At 37.2% G+C, this 20,426-nt stretch overlaps 1 protein-coding gene across 15 annotated transcripts in view; it reads left to right on the plus strand.

The window, feature by feature from the left end:
- LOC127794267 (transcription initiation factor TFIID subunit 12b-like) overlaps positions 1-20,426 on the plus strand; it is an 89,018-nt gene that overhangs the window by 38,064 nt on the left and 30,528 nt on the right. Inside the window, exons 8-12 of one of the 15 annotated variants that reach the window (XM_052325231.1) lie at positions 272-567; positions 13,340-13,407; positions 13,534-13,637; positions 16,540-16,607; positions 18,518-19,315. In XM_052325231.1, coding sequence (XP_052181191.1) covers positions 272-415 — 144 coding nt within the window. In that variant the 3' untranslated portion in view covers positions 416-567; positions 13,340-13,407; positions 13,534-13,637; positions 16,540-16,607; positions 18,518-19,315. Of the gene's footprint in view, positions 1-271; positions 568-10,323; positions 10,426-13,339; positions 13,408-13,533; positions 19,358-20,426 lie in introns of those variants that run through there. The other 14 variants (XM_052325227.1, XM_052325233.1, XM_052325225.1 and 11 more) reach the window with 14 other exon arrangements.

Here is a 20,426-nt window from a genome sequence, read left to right on the forward strand (position 1 = left end):
AAGAAGCCATGTAGAATATTGGAGAGAATCAATGTGATCCTCAGTAAGAGACTTCTGTGGTCGTAAGATGGAAAGAACCTTTTTGTTCTTTAGTGAGCACTGGTTTGAGGATGTCAGCCACCAGTTCTGGTCTTTTTGGTTCGGATATCATTTAACTTATTCAGCTACTTCTTCTTGGCTTGGACATTTTTTCTTCATTTTGTAGATGTGCTTTTTGAGCTTTCTGCATGTTATTTTTCTGTTGTAAACTTATCCTTTGCATCTTTGGCAGGTTTGGGGCGGTGGAGGCAATCCAATCCATTTGCACTTTCTCAACAGTTTTTGCATAATATTTCATCATCTCCATTTCCAACTAGCACAGGAAAAAGGGCTTCCAAATTTGCTTGTTTGCTTTGTGAAAAGAAACCCTCATTGAAGAGGGATTTACTTCACTGTGTATTTGCAATGTTGGGATGTTTTCCACTTGTGCGCTCTTAAGTTTTTCTGCAGAGTCGATAAGTTCAGCATCTGGAGAGGCTGAAGACTGGAGATATTGAAACACAAATCTGATTGCAACATGGTCTGGAGGTTTGGTGATCTTCTTAAATACTACTAATCTAAAAAAGCATTACATGTGCCAAACTATTTAACAGGCTACTATTCTTCAATACATATTAGATGTTATGCTGGATATGATCCAATTAGTGGAAAAGTGCAATATACTCTGCTCCAATTTCCCAGTTTCAGCCCATGAAATTTCTTCTGGGTTCCAAGCTAAACCATGCCCACAAAAGAAACTAGAGGCCCTTTGATTATGGTTAAAACTGACGTTTAATTCTAGTAACAGGTGTATTTTAAATGCGTATGGTGAACTTCTTCTATAAAATTCTTTCAAAAAATTGATTCTACAACACCTAAATTTTCAGGACTAACAGAAAGCTAAAGATAAAAAAGTTCTATGAAATTGTTTTCAAATTCAAAATAATGAAAACAAAGATAAAAAACAAAAAATCTAACTATAATAAATTACTAACATTCTTTTATATTTAAAAAGATTTTCATAAATTTATTTGAATGAGTGAGTACTAGTAATATAAACCATATTGTTTTTCTTTTATAGATGTCGGGAAATAAGGAATATTTTTCAGAATTATCAGATTTATGGATTATTGTTTGTTTCCTATAGTTGTGGGTTGTTTTTTTTTTTTTTTTCAGTTGTTTTTGTCTTGTAGTGGGCTGATTTATGGTGCTTAATTTGTGTTTTGTTTTAGATTAGGTGGTTAGATAGTGGTTCCTTATTTTAAGGAAGTGGGCAGTTCTTCTCCTAAACTATATATATATAGCGAGTCTATTGTGCTGGAAATAAGATAGTTTTTCCTTGCTAAATCCTAACATGGTATTAGAGCCATAGGCATTCTATTTCTGGGAAGTTGATACTTTGTTCTGTAGTGACCTTAAGCCTAGCAATCTTGTGACTTGAGAGATCAAGTGCAATTCATCTGGAAGCTATGTCTACTGCAACAAAATCGAGTGGTGCATCTAAAGCACTAGTTACAACAACTATTAGCGGAGAGACCAAAAGCAGTACCCCAACCAAAGAATTGCAGAACATCTAGGCAGCCTATAGGCTAAATGGTAAGAATTATTTGAAGTGGTCTCAATTGGTTCATACATTTCTAGAAGGGAGAGGCGAGCTGAGCCATTTACTCGGTACTGGACCTAAACAAGGAGACCCTACATTTGAAACTTGGGATGAAGAAGATTTTATGGTAATGTCTTGGTTATGGAATTCAATGCTTTTTGAGATAAGTGATATTGTTATGTTCTTAAGTACAACTAGAGAAATTTGGGATGCAGTCAAGAAAACTTATTCTAAAGTTCGAGATGCAGCCTATATTTATGAGATTAAAACAAAGATCTCAACAACAAAGCATGGAAACCGATCAATTCCTGAATATTCCAATCTCTTTTAAACTTTGTGGCAGGAAATGGATCACTACCTGTGTATCAAAATGACCTGCAGTGAGGATGTAGATCTACTAAAAAGGTTTGTTGAAAAAGACAGATTTATGAATTTCTTGTTAGTTTAAACATTGAGTTTAATGTAGTGAGAGTATAGATACTTGGGAAAGAGGACTTTCCATCCCTAAATGAAACTCTAACTGTTGTCTATGCTGAGGAAGGAAAGAGAGGAGTCACGCACTAATGTCTACAATGGAAAATTCTGCACTAATGTCTAGGCTTCTATTATGGTGTACATATTGTAAGAAGCCTAGACATACTATAGACAAATGTTGGAAGTTACATGAAAAGCCACTAGCTGAGAGTAAAAGGACATCAGGCAAGAAGAAGAGGCAGGAGTAGGCTTATGTGGCAAACACACAATAGGTTGGAGAAATGGATTCTTCAGAATCATTGACAACTGAGTTCAACAAGGAAGAAATAAATTACCAAACTGAGACAACTAACCGGATCCCTAGAGAAACCTATTGGATCAAGTACCTGTACTCTTAACTTTTCCAAGTATTTCTTTCTTCTCTCATGCACTAAATGCCTCAAATACTACTCTCTCAAGTGCCTGGATTATTGATTCAGGGGCCATAGATTATATGACATGTTCCTCCAAAAAAATTATTTCGTATACCCCTTGTCCTAGCAACAGAAAAATTACCATAGCTGATGGTACAACCACTATGGTAGCAGGTCAAAGAGATGTTTATATCAATGAATGTCTTAACTTAAAAAATGCCATACATATACCTAAGTTATTTACTAACCTTGTTTCAATTCAGAAACTCACCACAAATTCTAATTGTAGGGTGTTTTTTCATCCTTCTCATTGCGAAATTTAGGAGCAGGACACAGGGAGGATGATTGGACATGCTAAAGAGAAAGAAGGTATCTATTATCTTGAGGAACAAAGTGGACAGGAGACTATAGCAGCTAAATTCTCTCTGATGTCCTATAAAACTGAATCCTCACAGTCACGCAGAGAAAGGATTTGGCTACAACACCTACGTCTTGGTCATCCATCTTTTAATGTTTTTAAGATAATGTATCCTTTATTGTTCAAAGGATTAGGTGGAGAAGACTTTTAGTGTGACATGTGAATTTCCATCTTTTAATGTTTTTAAGATAATGTATCCTTTATTGTTCAAAGGATTAGGTGGAGAAGACTTTTAGTGTGACATGTGAATTTGCAAAACACAAGAGGACGTCCTTTCCAATTAATATGAAAAGAAGTCCTTTTCCATTTGCTCTTATACATAGTGACATCCAGGGCCCATCTCCTATTCCTAATGTCACTGGGGCTAGGTGGTTGTCATTTATTGATGATTGTACTCGTGCCCCTTAGATTTATCTTTTAAAGAACAAATCTTAAGTGAGTTTTGTAGTTCTTGTTTTCTATAATATGGTAAGAACTCAATTCAATGTTGAGATCAAACGAATCCGATCTGATAATGCTAAGGACTATTTCAATCAGTTCCTTACTTCCTATTTCCAAGCAAGAGGCATAATTCAGGAGTCCTCGTGTGAATACTTCAAATCAAAATGGGGTGGCCAACATAAAGAATGGACATCTTCTAAATATCACTAGAACTCTCTTATTTCAAAGGAATGTTCCAAAACAGTATTGGGGGGAAGCTATCTGTTGGCTGTGAAGCTCCAAACGACGTCGTTGCTTGTGGCTAGTTGGAGGGCCACGTGCTGCAACCGCAACTTGCCATTTGGCAGCTGTCGGATGGCAGCACGTCGCAACCATCAGCAGTCCCTGATGGCGCCCGATTGTTCTCTCCTTGCCGTTCTTATTCTCTGCTCTCCTGCCATTTCTGTTGGAATAATCAATCATGCTTGCACGATTTGATCTCATCCATGCTTTATGAGGATCAATCCTGGCCACTCTTCATTGCTTTTATCCTCGCCTCGAGATGTGAACCGGTCAGACGAAAAATTGTGAAAAAGGCGGAAAGAAAAGAAAGAAAAAGGTGATTGGGTTATTTTTGGGGGAAAGGCTCTCGCCCTTGGCTAGGGTTCTTCTCTGGTTTGTTCTCTGTTTTCTCTTTCTGTAAATGATTGTATAGATCATTTTTATGGTTCGATAGGGTTGCCTCTTAATCTGTATTAAGTGATTATTTGGTATTTTTGTTTCTTCGAACCATTGTTTGTATCGAGGGTTTGTGAGGGTTTCATGTGGGTGTAATCTTGGATTCATCTCATAGTGCAGTGAGCTCTTCTCTCTCGAGCTTAACGTGGACGTAGCCTCATTTTGAGGTGAACCACGGTAAAATCTCTCGTGCCTATTTTCGTTTTTCGTTTCTGTTTTCATTTTCTATTTCAGTTCTGTGTATGAATGATTTGCTTCTTATTCTGTCCATCAATAATCTGAGATTGAAAGTTGTAAAACCCTAAGGTTATTTTGTTATCGGTTCCCAACACTATCTTACTCATCTCATAAACCGATTGCCATCAAAGAATCTAAATTCTCAAAATCCTCTCCAATTGTTGTCTCAATTCCTTCCACAAGTTTCAATCTCTAATGGTCTTATACCTAGAATATTTGGGTGTGTAGCATTTGTTCATTTACAGTCTCAACAAAGGGGAAAACTTGATCCTAGAGCCCTTAGATGTATTTTTGTGGGATATTCACCTACTCAAAAGGGGTATAAATGTTTTCATCCACCAACCAAAAGATTCTTTGTATTAGTGGATGTTACATTTGCTTAACAAAATCAGTATTTTGTTCAAAATTCCCTTCAAGGGGAGACCTCAATAACTGAGGAAAAGGATAGAGATCTATTTCTTTTGGAGGAGTTGTTCTTATTACCTTCTCCTATTCAACACATACAACTTACTGTTACATCCTTACAACCTGCATCTAACACCTAGTCCAAGCCTCAAGAATAGATACAAAAAGTTTTAGTTCAGGAACCTGAACACCGTCCACTTCAAGTATTCTCAAGAAGAAAGAGACCAATTGCTCCTTCAACACATGTTCAAGCATCTGGATCAGCACCTGGTCCTAACATTGAGCATAATGAGGTAATCACTTCTACTTCCATCTCTTCTAATGAAATTAAACCTGTTAATGATATATCTAACTCAAGTGATAGTGACCTACCTATTGCTACTTACAAAGGAACTAGAACCTGCACAAAACACCCCATGCACCTATCGCACCAACGCTAGCTCAATTTCCATACCAAAAACAGTATCTGAGGCATTAAGCAATGAGAATTGGAGGGATGCTATGACGATAGAGATGCATGCACTTGAGAAGAATAGGACATGGGATCCAGTAAGGTTGCCTAAAAGGAAGAGGCCAATGGGGTGTAGGTGGATATTCACACTGAAATAGATGGGTTATTAGAAAGGTATAAAACAAGGTTAGTTGCTAAGGGCTATACCCAAACCTATGGTGTGGATTATCTTGAAACCTTTACTTCGGTTACAAAAATGAATACCATAAGGATATTGCTATCCCTAGCTGCTAATAACTTTAGTTGGAAATTACAGCAATTTGATGTGAAAAATGTCTTTCTACATGGAAATCTAGAGGAAGAAATCTATATGGAAGTACCACTAGGATTGAATTCAACAAAAGAAAAAAGGCAGTATGCAAGTCAAACAAAGCTCTATATGGGTTAAAGCAATCACTAAGAGCTTGGTTTGGAAAATTTACCAAAGCCATGCTAAAGTTGGGATACAAACAAAACCAAGAAAACCATACTCTATTCATAAGACATTCTGTTGCTAGAAAAATGACTATTTTGTTGGTCTATGTAGATGATATTATAATGATAGGAGATGGCTTGGAAGGAATGGAAAGTCTAAAGAAGTGTTTAATAAAGGGATTTGAAATTAAAGAGTTAGGCAAGCTAAAGTATTTCTTAGGTATCGAAGTAGCACACTCTCAACAAGGGATTTTCATATCCAAACAGAAGTATATTCTTGATTTATAAAGCGAGATCGATATGCTAGGATGTAGGCCAACTAAAACCCCTATTGAGCATAACTATAGACTAAGTAGTAGTCCAGAAGATACAACAACAAATAAACGTCTCTACTAAAGATTAGTTGGGAGACTCATTTATCTATCACATATTAGGCCTAACATTACATATACAACTGGAGTTGTTAGTCAATTCATGCACAATCCTAAGGAGGTACACCTGAAAGCAGTGCATAGAATTTTGCATTATCTAAAGGGCACACCAGGTAAGGGAATTTTGTTCAAAAGAGGGCAAGAACTAACTCTTGAAGCCTATATGGATGCTGACTATGCATGATCAATAGTTGGTAGGAGGTCAACATCCAGGTATTGCACTTTCCTATGGGGGAATATTGTGACTTTGAGGAGCAAAAAGCAAAATGTGGTGTCAAGATCAAGTGCATAGGCAGAATTTAAGTCCATGGGCCTTGGAATTTGTGAGTTACTATGGATAAAAATAATTCTAGAAGATTTGAAAGTCAAATGGAAGGATCCTATGAAGCTATATTGTAATAATAAGTCAGCTGTTAATATTGCACACAATCTGGTGTAACATGATCAGATTAAACATGTGGAAGTTGACAAGCAATTCTTAAAAGAAAAGCTTGAAAGTGGTCTAATTTGTACTCCATTTGTGCCTACAAGAAGTCAGCTTGCAGATTTACTCATTGAAGGCTTTCCAGGGACTGCTTTTCAACGGTTAACAAGCAAGCAGGGAATGGAGGATATACATTCACCAGTTTGAGGGGGAGTGTTGGGAAATAAGGAATATTTTTCAGAATTATCAGATTTATGGATTATTGTTTGTTTCCTCTAGTTGTGGGTTGTTGTTTTTCAGTTGTTTTTATCTGGTTGTGGGATGATTTATGGTCCTTAATTTGTGTTTTGTTTTAGATTAGGTGGTTAGATAGTGGTTCCTTATTTTAAGGAAGTGGGCAATTCTTCTCCTAAATTGTATATATAGTGAGTTTATTGTGCTGGAAATAAGATAGTTTTTCCTTGCTAAATCCTAACAATAGATGCCTCTAATTTATATTTAAAATATCCCTTATTGGACATGGGAGCCCAATAGTAAAAAAAAAAAAAAACAAAGAAATTAAAGTAACATGATATATTTGGATGAGTGTCTGATAGGCATTTAGAAGTTTCCAATGAGTGTGTTTGGCACGATATGGCACCCTTCTAGAAGTGTTTGGTATGAGATGACGCACATTTAGAAATGTCCCACACATATTTTATCTATCCATGCTCATTTACACAAAAAAGGGTGACAAAGGCAAGATCTAAAGAAATACTCTCTTTCGATCACCAAAAGAAGAGAATTAGGAGTGTTCCCTATTAAAGTGAAATTGGTTCTTTATTACTTTCTTTACCTCCCCTTCTAGTGAGTCAAATTCATTTTCAATACCCTCAAATGCTATTCTATCCCTCTTTCTTCGTAAGGTCTACATCATGCACAAAACAAGCCATTCCCAAACACTCCCAAGTCTTCTCCTGTGGAAATTGTGCAACTAGGATAATCAATAGATAATTGTAACTAGCTTCATCAAATAATGCTAGCTTACTGAACAATATGACACCATAACCGATTTGCTTGGTCATGTAAAAAAAGATCATCCATTGTTTCTCCACAATTCTTGCACAGAAGCACAAGTTGGCCAATATGTGTCTCCCCTATCTTTGATCATAACTAAAACAGATATAGCCATGTGCTGTAGTCCAAGTAAAAAATGGCCAACCTAGTTAGTGCTCCAAGTGACTTAAGGAAAGGCAACCTCTCCATGCATAATAGTCGATGAAATTGGATAGTAGAAGTACTTCCCCTCATTTGTTGTCATAGCCAATTGACCTCCTCCTTACTAGAAAAGGTCAAATGGAGGAACATTGCCAAGAAGATGGTTGTGGAGTTTATTACCCTGTCTTCAACTGTGGTGACAAGATTATGCTTAAACTGTGGTGACAAAATAAAGCCTTTTTGACTCTAGATGTAGGAATAACTGAAACACTTTTATATCCCCTTGGGGCCGCCCCTATAAAAAGCAGGGAAAAAAATTCTTTATCACTTGTCATTGGTATATAGTCATTCTCTGTTGTTTATAGGTAAGATGGCCATGGACATACCAATTAACTGTCTATCTCAGTAGTCTTTTGTATCAAGCAAATAACTATGTTGCTGGAATAACATGTTTGAACAAATATTTCAGTGGCAACTTTTTGACCTTCCTGCGTGCTTCATTGCAATTGCTGGTGGTTAGAACTGGCATTGTACATATATAATATATATGTTGGATAGTGTTGTACATATATATTAGCAAGATATGTTGTGCCATGGTTGTACTTTGTAGATTGATATGTATATATATATATATATACATACCTCATTGTGAATAAAATAATCTTAAAACTTTTTTCCTCTCAAAACACAATATGGTACCAAAGTGACTAGACAAAACCTAACCCTAGTTCCAACTGTCGTTGCCGCTGTCGCTGAAGCCACCATCGCTGGTCACTCTGTTAGTTGCTGCCACTGCCGCCGCCATCGCTATCCAACACTGGTGTTGCGTATCTCTCCAGCTGACTCAATTCCCAGTGACATCTCATACATCTACAGTCGCGACTCTCAAATCTAGTGTGCATCTTTCTCCTCAGCCAGCGACTCTTAGATCTCTCTCTCTCTTTTTCTGACGACCCTTATCCTACAATTCTTAGGTCCCTCAGATTTCTCTTGGTGAACCTGACGTTAAACATCTATCGTCACCACCATTTCTCCTTTCGTCGTTGTCAACCACCTCTATCACCATTGGCCACCTGAACCAGCTCTGGGCTTTATAGTTTCAAATCTGGTTTGCAACACTATCTGGTTTTAGATTTAGGTTTTGCAGTTTCAGATCTGGTTTGCAGCAACTTCAGATCTGTTTTGGGTCATCAGGTTCAGATCTAGTTCACAACGCTTTGGTTTGTAAGATTTTGATTCAGATCGGGGTTGTGTTATTGTTGGTTGGGCTTGGGTTTTGCACTATGGCCTCTTCAAATCCTGGAGTGGTAAGTTCCTCTTTGACTGTGATCGTACCTATACCTTCTTGTTTTGGTATTATATCCATTTCCACTAAAAAATTGAATGGTAAGAATTATATGTCATGGTCAGCGTTTGTTCGAATGTGGTTTCATGGGGATGGTGTTAGTGACCATTTGATTACGAAGCTTTCTAACATCGCTGAAGCAGATAGGACTATATGGGATCGCATAGATGCACAATTGGTTACATTGCTATGATAGTCAATAGATGTTGATTTAATCCCCTTATTTCGTGTCTATGAGAACTGTTTCGATATTTGGTCTCATGTTCAGCAGCTATATACTAATGATATTGCGCGTTTATACACTATCATTAGTAATTTGTTCTGTATTCAAAAGGGGGACTCAAATGTGCCTACTTGGGTCATATTCAATCTGTTGTGACAGATTTTAATGCTATGCTCCCTATTACAGTCGATCTCACTGAGCAAAAAAATCAAAGACACAAGTTGTTTATGGTGCTTACCCTCGCAGGCCTTGGGCCTGGTATGGAGGATGTTCGCACTCAAATCTTTAGTCCCACTATACCCACCATGGAAGAGGTGTTTGCTCGGATCCTTCGTAGTACATAAACATTTTCTGAGGTTTTAGTTGGAGAGCAATCTATAATTGCCTCTCAGACTCCTAGATCTTCCTCTAAGATTAGACTTGGAGGTGGTTGTGGTAGAGGTGCTGGGTGTGGCCACAATGGTAAGCGTCCTTATTGTAATTATTGTCGTCGCCCTAGTCATTATAAGGATATATGTTATGTACTCCATGGTCGCCCTCCTTAGGACAATGTTGCAATTCGTGAGGGTGCAGACGCACAATCCGTGGTACCTAATACCTCTCATACTAAGCAACCAACTTCTACATATACGATCTCTACTGAGGAGTTGGCTGAGTATCGTTAGTTTTAGCTCGACAGGCCTCTTCCCCCATAGCTTCTATTTCCTAGGGATCTCTTTCTTCTACTCGGTCACCCACTAGTACTCCTCATATATGTCTTACTCATGCTTAGCTTAGTCCTTGGATTCTTGATTCTGCTGCTTCAGAGCATATTTTTGGTAATAAATCTTTATTCTCTCATTTTGATTCCTCTGCTTTCTTTTTTCCCATCACTATGACTAATGGGTTTAAAACCCTCCCCACTAATATCAGTGGGGTTGATCCACTTCTATCTCTCTCTTAATTATGTTTTACACGTTCCTAGTTGCCCATATAGTCTCATTTCTATTAGTCGTCTCATTCGTTCTTTTAATTATTGTGTCATCTTTGATTCTGATTCTGTTCTTATGCAGGATCGAGGTACAGGACGGATGATTGGCACTAGACGTGAGTTTAAGGGACTTTACCATCTTGCCTTGTTGTTATCTATGGCATCTGCCTATGCTACTACAGGGGTATCTCCTCTTCAGATTCATTCTTAGCTTGGTCATCCTCATTTTTCTACTCTTCAATAGATGATTCCTTTATTGTCTTTGTTGACTTTTCTAGAATGCAAGTCTTGTCAGCTAGACAAACATGTTCGTTCTTCTTATTCATGTCGTCTTAATAAACAAGTTAATGCTCCTTTTGATCTTATACATTTTGACATTTGGGGTCCTAGTAGAGTCAAGTCTAAACAAGGTTTCTCCTATTTTGTTACATTCATTGATGATCATTCTTGTTGTACTTGACTTTACTTAACGAAAGATTATACTGAATTGCAATCTTTATTCACTTCCTTTTGTAATGAAATTTCTACTCAATTTGGTCGTACCATTCGGATCCTTCACAGTGATAATGCCAAAGAATATTGTTCTCATGCATTTCAGGCTTTTCTCTCATCACAGTGTATTGTTCATCAGTTCTCTTGTCCTTATACTTCGTAACAAAATGGGGTGGTTGAACGTAAAAGCCGTCATCTCATTGAGACTGCTTGGATGCTTCTCCTTCACATGCATGTTCCTGTTGTTTTTTAGGATACCGCTTTTCTCACTTCTAGTTATCTAATTAACTGGATGCCATCCACTGTTTTGAATGGAGCCATTCCACATACTTTACTTTTTCCTCGTGATCCCATCTATCCTATACCCTCATGTGTCTTTTGAATCAACTTGTTTTGCCTATCTTCTTTCCCTTGGTCGTGATGAATTGTCTCCTCGCTCGATCAAGTGTGTATTTCTAGGCTACTCTTGTCATCAGAAGGGATACAAGTGCTACTCCCTTGAACTTGGTAGATACTTTCTCTCTTTTAATGTCACTTTCTTTGAGTTTACACCTTTTTTCTCTTCCTCGTCTAATGGGTCTTCCTCCTTTCATGAGGTTCTTCATGTCCCTTCTTTTTCTCCTATGGTGCTAGTACCTGTTCCTGTTCCTGTTCCTCTTGTTCTTCTTTAGACTTATCAATGTTGTCCTAAGCCTCCATTAGTGCCTCCAGCTCCAGCTCCTCCTATTGCCAGTGATGGTATTCCTTCAGACTCATGTCTTCCTCCAGCTGATGTCATTATTCCATCTCCCTCTAATTTTGCTCTAGCTCCTATTCATCGTGGTACATGTTACACTCGAAATTCTTATCCCATTTATACTTTTGTGAGCTATCACCATTTGTCACCTGTTTATTCCGCTTTTGTATTAGCTCTCTCTTTTGTTTATATTCCTAAGACAAATGCTGAAGCTCTTTCTCACCCTGGGTGGAGACATGCTATAGATGAGGAGATGTCTACCTTGCTGGCTAATGTGACGTGGGATCTAGTTCCTCTCCCTCTGAGGAAGTCTACTGTTAGTTGTCGGTGGGTGTTTACTGTCAAGGTTGGTACGGATGGTTTTGTTGATCATTTGAAGTCTCGGTTGGTTGCTAAGGGCTATACGCAAATTTTTGGCCTAGACTATGGTGATATATTTTCTCCCATGGCTAAGATTGCTTATGTTTGTGTTTTTCTTGCTATGGCCACTATTTAGCAGTGTCCTCTTTATCAGTTGGATATTAAAAATGCTTTTCTTCATGGCGACCTTCAAGAGGAAGCGTATTGGAGCAACCTCCTGGGTGCTCAGGGGGAGTCTCAACTAGTATGTCGCCTAAAGAAGTCCGTATATGGCCTAAAACAATCTCCTAGGTGCTATTTTGGTCGCTTTAGTTTTGTCATCCAGTCTTTTGGTATGAGTAGAAGTGAAGTTGATCATTTTATTTTCTATCACCATTCTTCTAGTGAGGTCATGTTATTAGTGGTGTATGTAGATGACATTGTTATTACAGGAGATGATGAGGTTGGTATTGAGTAGTCGAAGACTCATTTGCATTCTCATTTTCAGACCAAGGATTTGGGTAGGTTGAAGTATTTTCTTGGCATTGAGGTAGTTCAATCTACCCATAATGTGTGCATCTCTCAAGGGAAGTATGCCCTAGACTGGTATGCTTGATTCCCAGCCTATATATACTCCTATGGATCCTAATATTAAGCTTGTACCAGGACAGGGGGAAGTCATTGGAGGATCCTTGGCAATAAAGGAGACTGGTTGGGAAGCTACTTACTTCACCATTGCATGACCAAACATCTCTTTTGTTGTTAGTGTGGTAAGTCCATTATTGGACTCCCCTTATGATAGTCAATGGCATGCTTTAGTGCATATCGTTAAATACATTAAAAGTGCTCCTGGTAAAGGCTTGTTGTTTGAGAACAAAGAAAACAAGTAGGTTGTTGGATACACTGATGCAGATTGGGTTGGTTATCCTACAGATAGGCACTCTACCTCGGATTACTGTATCCTGTTTGGAGGAAATTTACTGTCTTGGAAGAGTAAGAAGTAAAATATTGTGGCTAGATCTAGCGCATAAACGAATATTGAGCAGTGGCTTTAGCCACATGTGAGTTGATTTGGCTTAAGCAACTTCTTACGGAACTGAAATTTAGAGATTCAGGGCCTATGCAACTTATTTGTGATAATCAGGTGGCTCTTCAGATTGGCTCTAATCTAATTTTTCATGAGCGGACCAAACACATAAAGATAGACTGTCACTTTGTGAGATAGAAATTTATTTCTGGAGATATTACTACCTCATTTGTTGGCTCTAATGACCAGCTATCTAATCTTCTTACCAAAGCATTACGGGGTCCACTGCTTGCCTACATTTATACCAAACTAGGTGCATATAGGGGAAGTGTTAAAACTAGTGTTATACATATATAATATATATGCTGAATAGTGTTGTACATATATATTAGAAAGATATGTTGTCCTATGGTTATACCTTGTAGATTGTGTGTGTGTGTGCGTATACACCTCATTGTGAATAAAATAATCCGAAAACGTTTCTCCTCTCAAAACTCAATACAGGTAACTACCTTTGCATGCAGCTTGGCAAAGCTTCTCAATTCTTCAACTCTTGAAGCTGCCGCTCCTAGGTTTGTCCATTTCTCTTCATCATTATATTTGTGTTGTCATTTATGAGAAAAATCAATTGTTCAAAATCTAGAACATATTGATTTTCGTGTGCTAAATCTCATTGAGGAATCTTGGAAAAAGTGTAGACTTATTATACACATTGGAAAATTGCAAGAAGTTGCAATACGTGCATCTCTGTTCACTTTTATCTGCACTCTTCACGTGGCATCTTTTCTGACTGGATTTGCAGGTATACGGTATATCATTCTTGTCAATAAATTCTACTTTTATTTTTAAGAATTCTCTTTTAATTCTCTCCTTTCTGGCATACCTTCAATTTCTTTCCGAATATTTTTTATGTAATTCTTTTGTTGTATAACATACATTAATACTGAAAATTTTTAAGAACTTAAATTTCACAGATTACTTTATTACTTATAAGATACGAGCAGATGCAAAATATGAACTTAGAATAGTGGAAGCAAGAAAAGGACTTAATATTTGATGGCTGTACCATAAATGAGAAACCATGGTGGCAACTGACTCATAGCCTATTTGTAAGTTTTTGTGGAATCATTTTCACTGTTCCTGTATTAGACTGCGCCATGCTGATTCTTTGTGATCTTTTTGTCACATTTTGAATTCTAACATAGACCTTGAACTATTATTTGAATGAATCACTTGTTTGGAGATTTTTGAGTTGAAGGCCAATATAATATACCGTTCCAAACTGTTCTTGTATGGACTAGGATTAGGATTAGGATTATACCTTGTAAGGTGAACTTGTTGGATTAGTATTACTACCTTGTAAGGATCTGGAAATCCTCTGGATTCTATCTCCTTTGAATGAAGGGTGAGCGGAAATTATTGTGGGCTTGATTCTCCTAGGCCTCTATTCCATGCTCCAGTTTGTCACACTGCACCTTTACAATTTCAATCCTAGTGTTGACTCTTGGAACATATATTTGGAAATCTTCATGACATTTAAGTTGTGCAGACTGTGTCCAATGGCGCAAGAATTAATTTTGTTGGACATCAGAATAATAAGTTATAAGCCAATTATTGGTGTGATGTCAAGTTTGCCTTTTTGGGATTTCTTCAATTTTGCCTGAAAAGTGATGCTGCTTGTCCTTGGCTTGTGCCATGACTTGATCCATTTCAAACACATTTCTAAATGCTTTTAGAAGAACACCTTGTTCTGTTGAATTCTAAAGATTTAATGAATTACAACTTGATTGATAATGAAATTGACAATACACACACCACCACACTAGGCCTCGTGCCCTTTCTAGAAACAAGGATAAACAAAGAGTTGTACTTTTCTGGATAGCACTCATGATATGGATCATGTGAACCAAGAGATATGTTCTGATATTAGTTGGGCTACTGGCAATTTCTTAAATACATTTCTGATATTATTTGTGATTATGTGAACTGCTTCAAATACATTTCTAAGCACACTAAGAAAAAGTAAATTATATATGTTAATTGAACTATAAAACTTATGAAATAATAACTCAATTGACAATATACTAGACTTAGAGGACCTATTTAAACATGACAAATTATTGATGAGAAATAATTATTCCTACTACTCTTCTTCCTCTATTCTTATTCTCTATACTTCATAATTTCTTTTTCCTACAAAACCTGGTGCTGAAAATTTTCATTTAGGTTCTGTTTGTTTCGACATAAAACATTTTACATTGGAAAATGTTTTTGATGTAAAATGTTTTACACAAAAAAGACTCTTTATTTTATTTTCTGGTGTTTGGTTTGCATGGTAAAGTGTGTTCCAAAAATTAGTTGTATGTGCATATAACATATTTATATGTGCGTGTATGTATGTATGCACATGTGTGTGCATATATATATTTGTGAATGGATGTATATTTGTGTGTGCATGTGTATGTATATTTGTGTGCGTGCACGCAAGTTTATGTATAGGCATAAGGCATAAATATGCCCTCAAACTTTTACTTTATAGCCATTTGGCCCCCTTAACTTCAAAGTGAGCTTATCATGCCCCTAAACTTTCAATTTTGCTACAATCACACACCTATCTCTCAAATGAGCATGCGTGAGATACATGTTGTCTGTGGGTTGCTGGCGAGAGAGGGGGGAGGTGGGTCGTTGGCTAGGGAGGCCAATAGCTGGTGGGTTGATCGGCCATGCCGAGAGGCACGATGGCTCTGTGGGTTGGTCGGCCAAGGCGAGAGCGGTAATGGTTGGGTCAGCCAACGACATAAGGAATGAGGGAAAGGTCAGTTATCAACACACAGAAGAGGAACCTCTGTTGGTCGTTGGCTTGAGAAAGCTTCGTCAGTCAGTCATTGTCCTCCCACCTCCGACCTCTGTTTCCTTCTTCCTTACGCTACCGGCCGACCCACCTATCATCGCTCTCACCTTGGCCGATGGACCCACCTACCCATTCCATCTCTCAGCTTGGCCGATCGACCCACTAGCCATTAGCCTCCCTGGCCGGCGACCCACAGACAATGCGTGTATCTCACGTGCACTCATTTGAGAGATAAAATGTGTAATTGTAGCAAAATTGAAAGTTTTAAGTCCACTTTGAAGTTGAGGGGACCAAATGGCTATAAGGAAAAAGTTTGAGGGCATATTTATGCGTTATGCCTTTATGTATACATGTATGTATGTATATACATCTGCGTGTACATGTGTATGTATATTTATGTGCAGCTGCATGTGTATGTATATATGTATTTATTTATGATACACGCATATACAAATGTGTAGAGATGTTTTAATGAAAGAAAAAATTATTTTATTAGCTTTGGTGAAAAATGACTTGTGGATTTTGAATTGGCAAGTCATTTTACATCATTTGGTCCTTTTTTGTCAACCAAACACCGAAAAAAAGTTAAATGTTTTCACAGAGAACATTTTACACCCAAACAAACGGATTTTCATGCAAGTCAACAATGAAGATGCGAATGCAGATTAGATGAAATGGTGAATATTGATCTGTGTTTATGCAATGATGCTCCTTGGGTTTAAATGCTGGTTAGACTCCCTTATTTATCTAATATGAAGGAATATTTGAGCAGTAAGGGTATTGGACTCTACTGTTGGGATAATATCCACTGCATCCATTGACGAGATAAACTTATTTCCTATTTCTTCTCAAGGTGAATTGGAGTCTCAATTTAACTGAAGAAGATCATGTGCAGTGCAGAGAAAATATCAAAAGAATCAGGTAAGCTTCTAAACTTGTTTACAAGATGTTGTTGCGTGTATGTATGGTAGCTATGTTTGTGTGAATATAACTAAAAAAATATTGTTTACATCACTCCTTATGGGCACTTCATTTTTCAAATTTTGGATTTCAACAAGTTTCAGATCAATATTAGAAATTTGAACATGCTTTGCCTACCATAAAATGTTAAAGTGGATTCGTAAACAGTATGAATACGTATTGACCTTTGTACTCAAATTTCATAAATAGCCCATCTTTGGTCACACTATTAGGATCTTGTTGGAGTGGATAGGCTAGCATTTGAATACCAGATACTGTAGCCACAGGCGACATACAATACATAAATTGTACCATTAATTGTTGCATATAAGATTACTATATACTGTGATTTGTAAAATGATATTGGATTCAATACATTTTATAGGTGTAGTTCATAGGTGAACATATAAGCTCCAGTTCAAACTGCAAAATGGGTGGAGTTGACTGAATTAAACATTAGTTACTGTACTTGTACTCATATGCAGCGCAGTGGGGATGACTTCCTGCATACTATACCAAAACAGAAAGTTAAATCGCCCCGTGACCTTGTGCTTAAGTGAAAAAGGTGTAGCTACCCGTAGTTGCAAAATACTACAAGTTTCATACAATTTAGCAAACTATTACAAATCTTCCACCGGGGCGGTCCACGTTGGAAATGGGGCCAACGTGGCAAACTGCCAGGAAAAGTGAGTTTTTTTACGACATGCTTTTCTTAGTAGCAAGATAGGTTTTTTATTTGTCCTTTTTTATTCCAATCTCGCTACTTGGAGTAGCAAGTGACACTATAACTCGCCACCGACAAAAGCGAGTTACAACCAATCTACAATTGGTCAATCCAAAGCCACAACATCAACTGGTTGGTTACTGCCAATAGTGAGTTTCTCTGCCTGCCCTGCATTAACATTAAGCACAAAAGTGTCAGAGGACACAAACATTATATTCACAATCAACAACCAAGGAAAGAACGCCAAAATCCAACATGTCACTAAAAGAACATTGTGAATACTTCTTTCTCCCCAATCGGTCTTATCTACCATTTATGTTTATTGGGTGTCGATTTTTGTGCTCCTCAAGAAAGTTCATAAAGAAGTTGAGAAAGTCATACGTGCTTTCTTGTGGGATGGTTTGGATCTGTCTCCCCATAAAACTAAGGTTGTCTGGTCTGAAATTTGCTTCCCAAAAGACCAGGGAGGCCTTGGTTTGCATCCCCTCTATATATGGAATCTAGCTCTTGCCGCCAAATTGATCTGGCGCCTCATGCAGGCTTCTTCCGAATCCCTTTGGATTTGATGGATTCACTCGTACCATATTAAGGATTCTTGCTTGTGGCTTCTTACTCCTCTTTACTCTTGTCCGTTTTACTGGCGTAGGATCCTTAACCTTAGAGGCATTGTTCGTCCGCTTCTCAGGTGGAAAATTGGTAATGGGCATCGTGTTTTTCTCTGGCATGACCAATGGCACCCCTTTGGTGTGCCGGTGGATTACTTCTCCCGTGGCCTACCTAGGAGGACGGATCTCCCTTCTACAGCTAGGTTTTCCTCCATTATCTCTCAAGGTGACTGGTTGTGGCCCCATGCAGTTTTTTCAAGGGAAGCCCAGCTAATTTTGGAGACTTTGCCAAGTCCCCCTCGGTCCCTTTCCCCTAACCTCCTTTGGTGGGTCCCTGCTCCTAATGGTTGTTTCTCAACCCGCTCTACTATGAGTGTTTTAAGAGGCAGGAGAGCTCGAGTCCCTTGGTTTCGGTTATTCTGGCACTCCTCCGGGGTCCCATCCTATGTTTTTATCTTTTGGCTTACCATTAAGGAGCGTCTTTCTATTCTGGATCAGTTAAACTTATATCTAGCGTTTTCTAACAGGTGTTTCTTGTGCAGGTGTGCGATGGAGCGCCATAGCCACTTATCTTTTAGCTGTGTTTATTCTATACAGGTTTTACAGCAGCTTAGATGCCATGTGAAGTTTGCTTGGCCTTGGATGAGTTGGGAGCGAGGTGTTTCCTAGGAAACTCATCAGTTGCGCGGTAGATTCCCGTGGATGGTGGCACACCGGCTTACTTTTCAGGCGGGGGTTTACTTTATATGGCGCAAGTGTAACAACCGTTGCTTTTGAGATAGTGAGCGGCCTCTGGGTCAGCTTGCGTACTAGATCCAGCAAGCGGTTTGGGTGAGGCTGGCCTCCATGCAATTTTCTCAGTCCCTTCAGAGCATTGCCCTGGTTCATTTCTGGCGGCTTCCTCATTCTTGTTTTCGCTCATGTCCGGGTGCTTGATCTTCTCTCCCATCTTTATGCCTTTGGTCATGTTCTCTCTCCATGGTGTGTTGTGCCTGGGAAGTCTCGTCGTATTTTCTTTGTAGCTTCGATGGTGCAACTTTCCATGGTTCTGTTATTTTCATGTATTTTGTCTTATATGACTCTTTCCTGCCTCGTGTGTTTGAGATGGTGTTTTCTATCCTTATTTTTGCCTTGCATTGGCTTGTGATGTAGTTCTGTTCTCTACTTGGGGTATGCCCCAGTTGTGTTTGTAGTCACTCATGTGCTTCTTGTTTGTTCTATATAATTCTTATTTACGGAAGAAGAAGAAAATAAATAAATAAAAAAAACTTCTGTATAAACATCCAGTAAATTCAAAATAGTAATGTGATAAATTTATATTATGTCTCTCCTTGCTACATTATGCTTTCATACATATCAGCAGGTAGGGAATTTCCTTGTTTTAGAACTAATGCATTATGTCTTCCCTATATTTATATTTTATATCTAATTACTGGAAATTATCTGCTAATTTGAGGTTGAAATGATTATGGTTGCTTTAATCTGATCCTAAGGTAAAGCCCATTAATTCTGCATCTTTCCCCACCTTTAGATGAAGTGCAAATAAAAGTGGAACTAATATGAAAAAGTTAAGGTTGCGGTCTCTTTACTGTTTTCAAGTCATTTTTAGTTTTTAATTTTCTAAAATAATGAAAACGCGTTCTCTTTGTTGTTTTTAAAAATATATTTTTTGAAAAAAAAAAAAAAAAAATTGTAAAGAAAACTCAAAACAACAAAAAGTTGTTTTGAGTGTTTTCATCCAAAATAAACTCTAAACTCAAAATACATCTATTTATTTATTTATTCATATTTTATTATTGTAATGAAAAAAATATTACAAAATTTATTAACTTTAAAATTTATATATATTTTTTAATAATATATTAACATTAAATATTTATAATTTACTTAATAATCAAATTTATTGAATAAAATATCATTAAAAAAATATTTTTAAAATTTCAGAGAGAATGCGTTTTCTAATTTTCTGTTTTGAAAAATAATTTGTCAAAATGACAAAGAGAACGCGTTTTCAATTTTATAAAAATAGATTATTAAAATAGAAAATTAAAAATGAATTCAAAATTTAAAACTGAAAATTGAAAAGTAAAGAGAACGCAGTCTAAATATTTTGAATGTGAAAATGAGTTCAGTTTGGGAACACTGCTCTTCTATGTTTCTTTCTTACGATGTTTTTTCATTTTCTTTTTTTTGTCTCTTTCTTTGTGGAGCCAAAACACTTATTAGTCTTTTAGTATTTGGTCACTCTTTTTAGAATTTGAAAATGATTAGTGAAATTAATTTATAAAATATCTAAAATGGTTTCGAAATATTGCTATTCAAAGTCTTTATATATTTATATATTTTATTGATACCAAATGATAAAAGTCCTAAATGTTTTTTCAATATAAAATTATGTGAGAAATATTTCTTGAAAAATAATATTATAGCATCAAAGAAAAATTATTTTAA

This window comes from Diospyros lotus, chromosome 2, assembly GCF_014633365.1.
Source record: "Diospyros lotus cultivar Yz01 chromosome 2, ASM1463336v1, whole genome shotgun sequence".
NCBI classification, from domain to species: Eukaryota; Viridiplantae; Streptophyta; class Magnoliopsida; order Ericales; family Ebenaceae; genus Diospyros; species Diospyros lotus.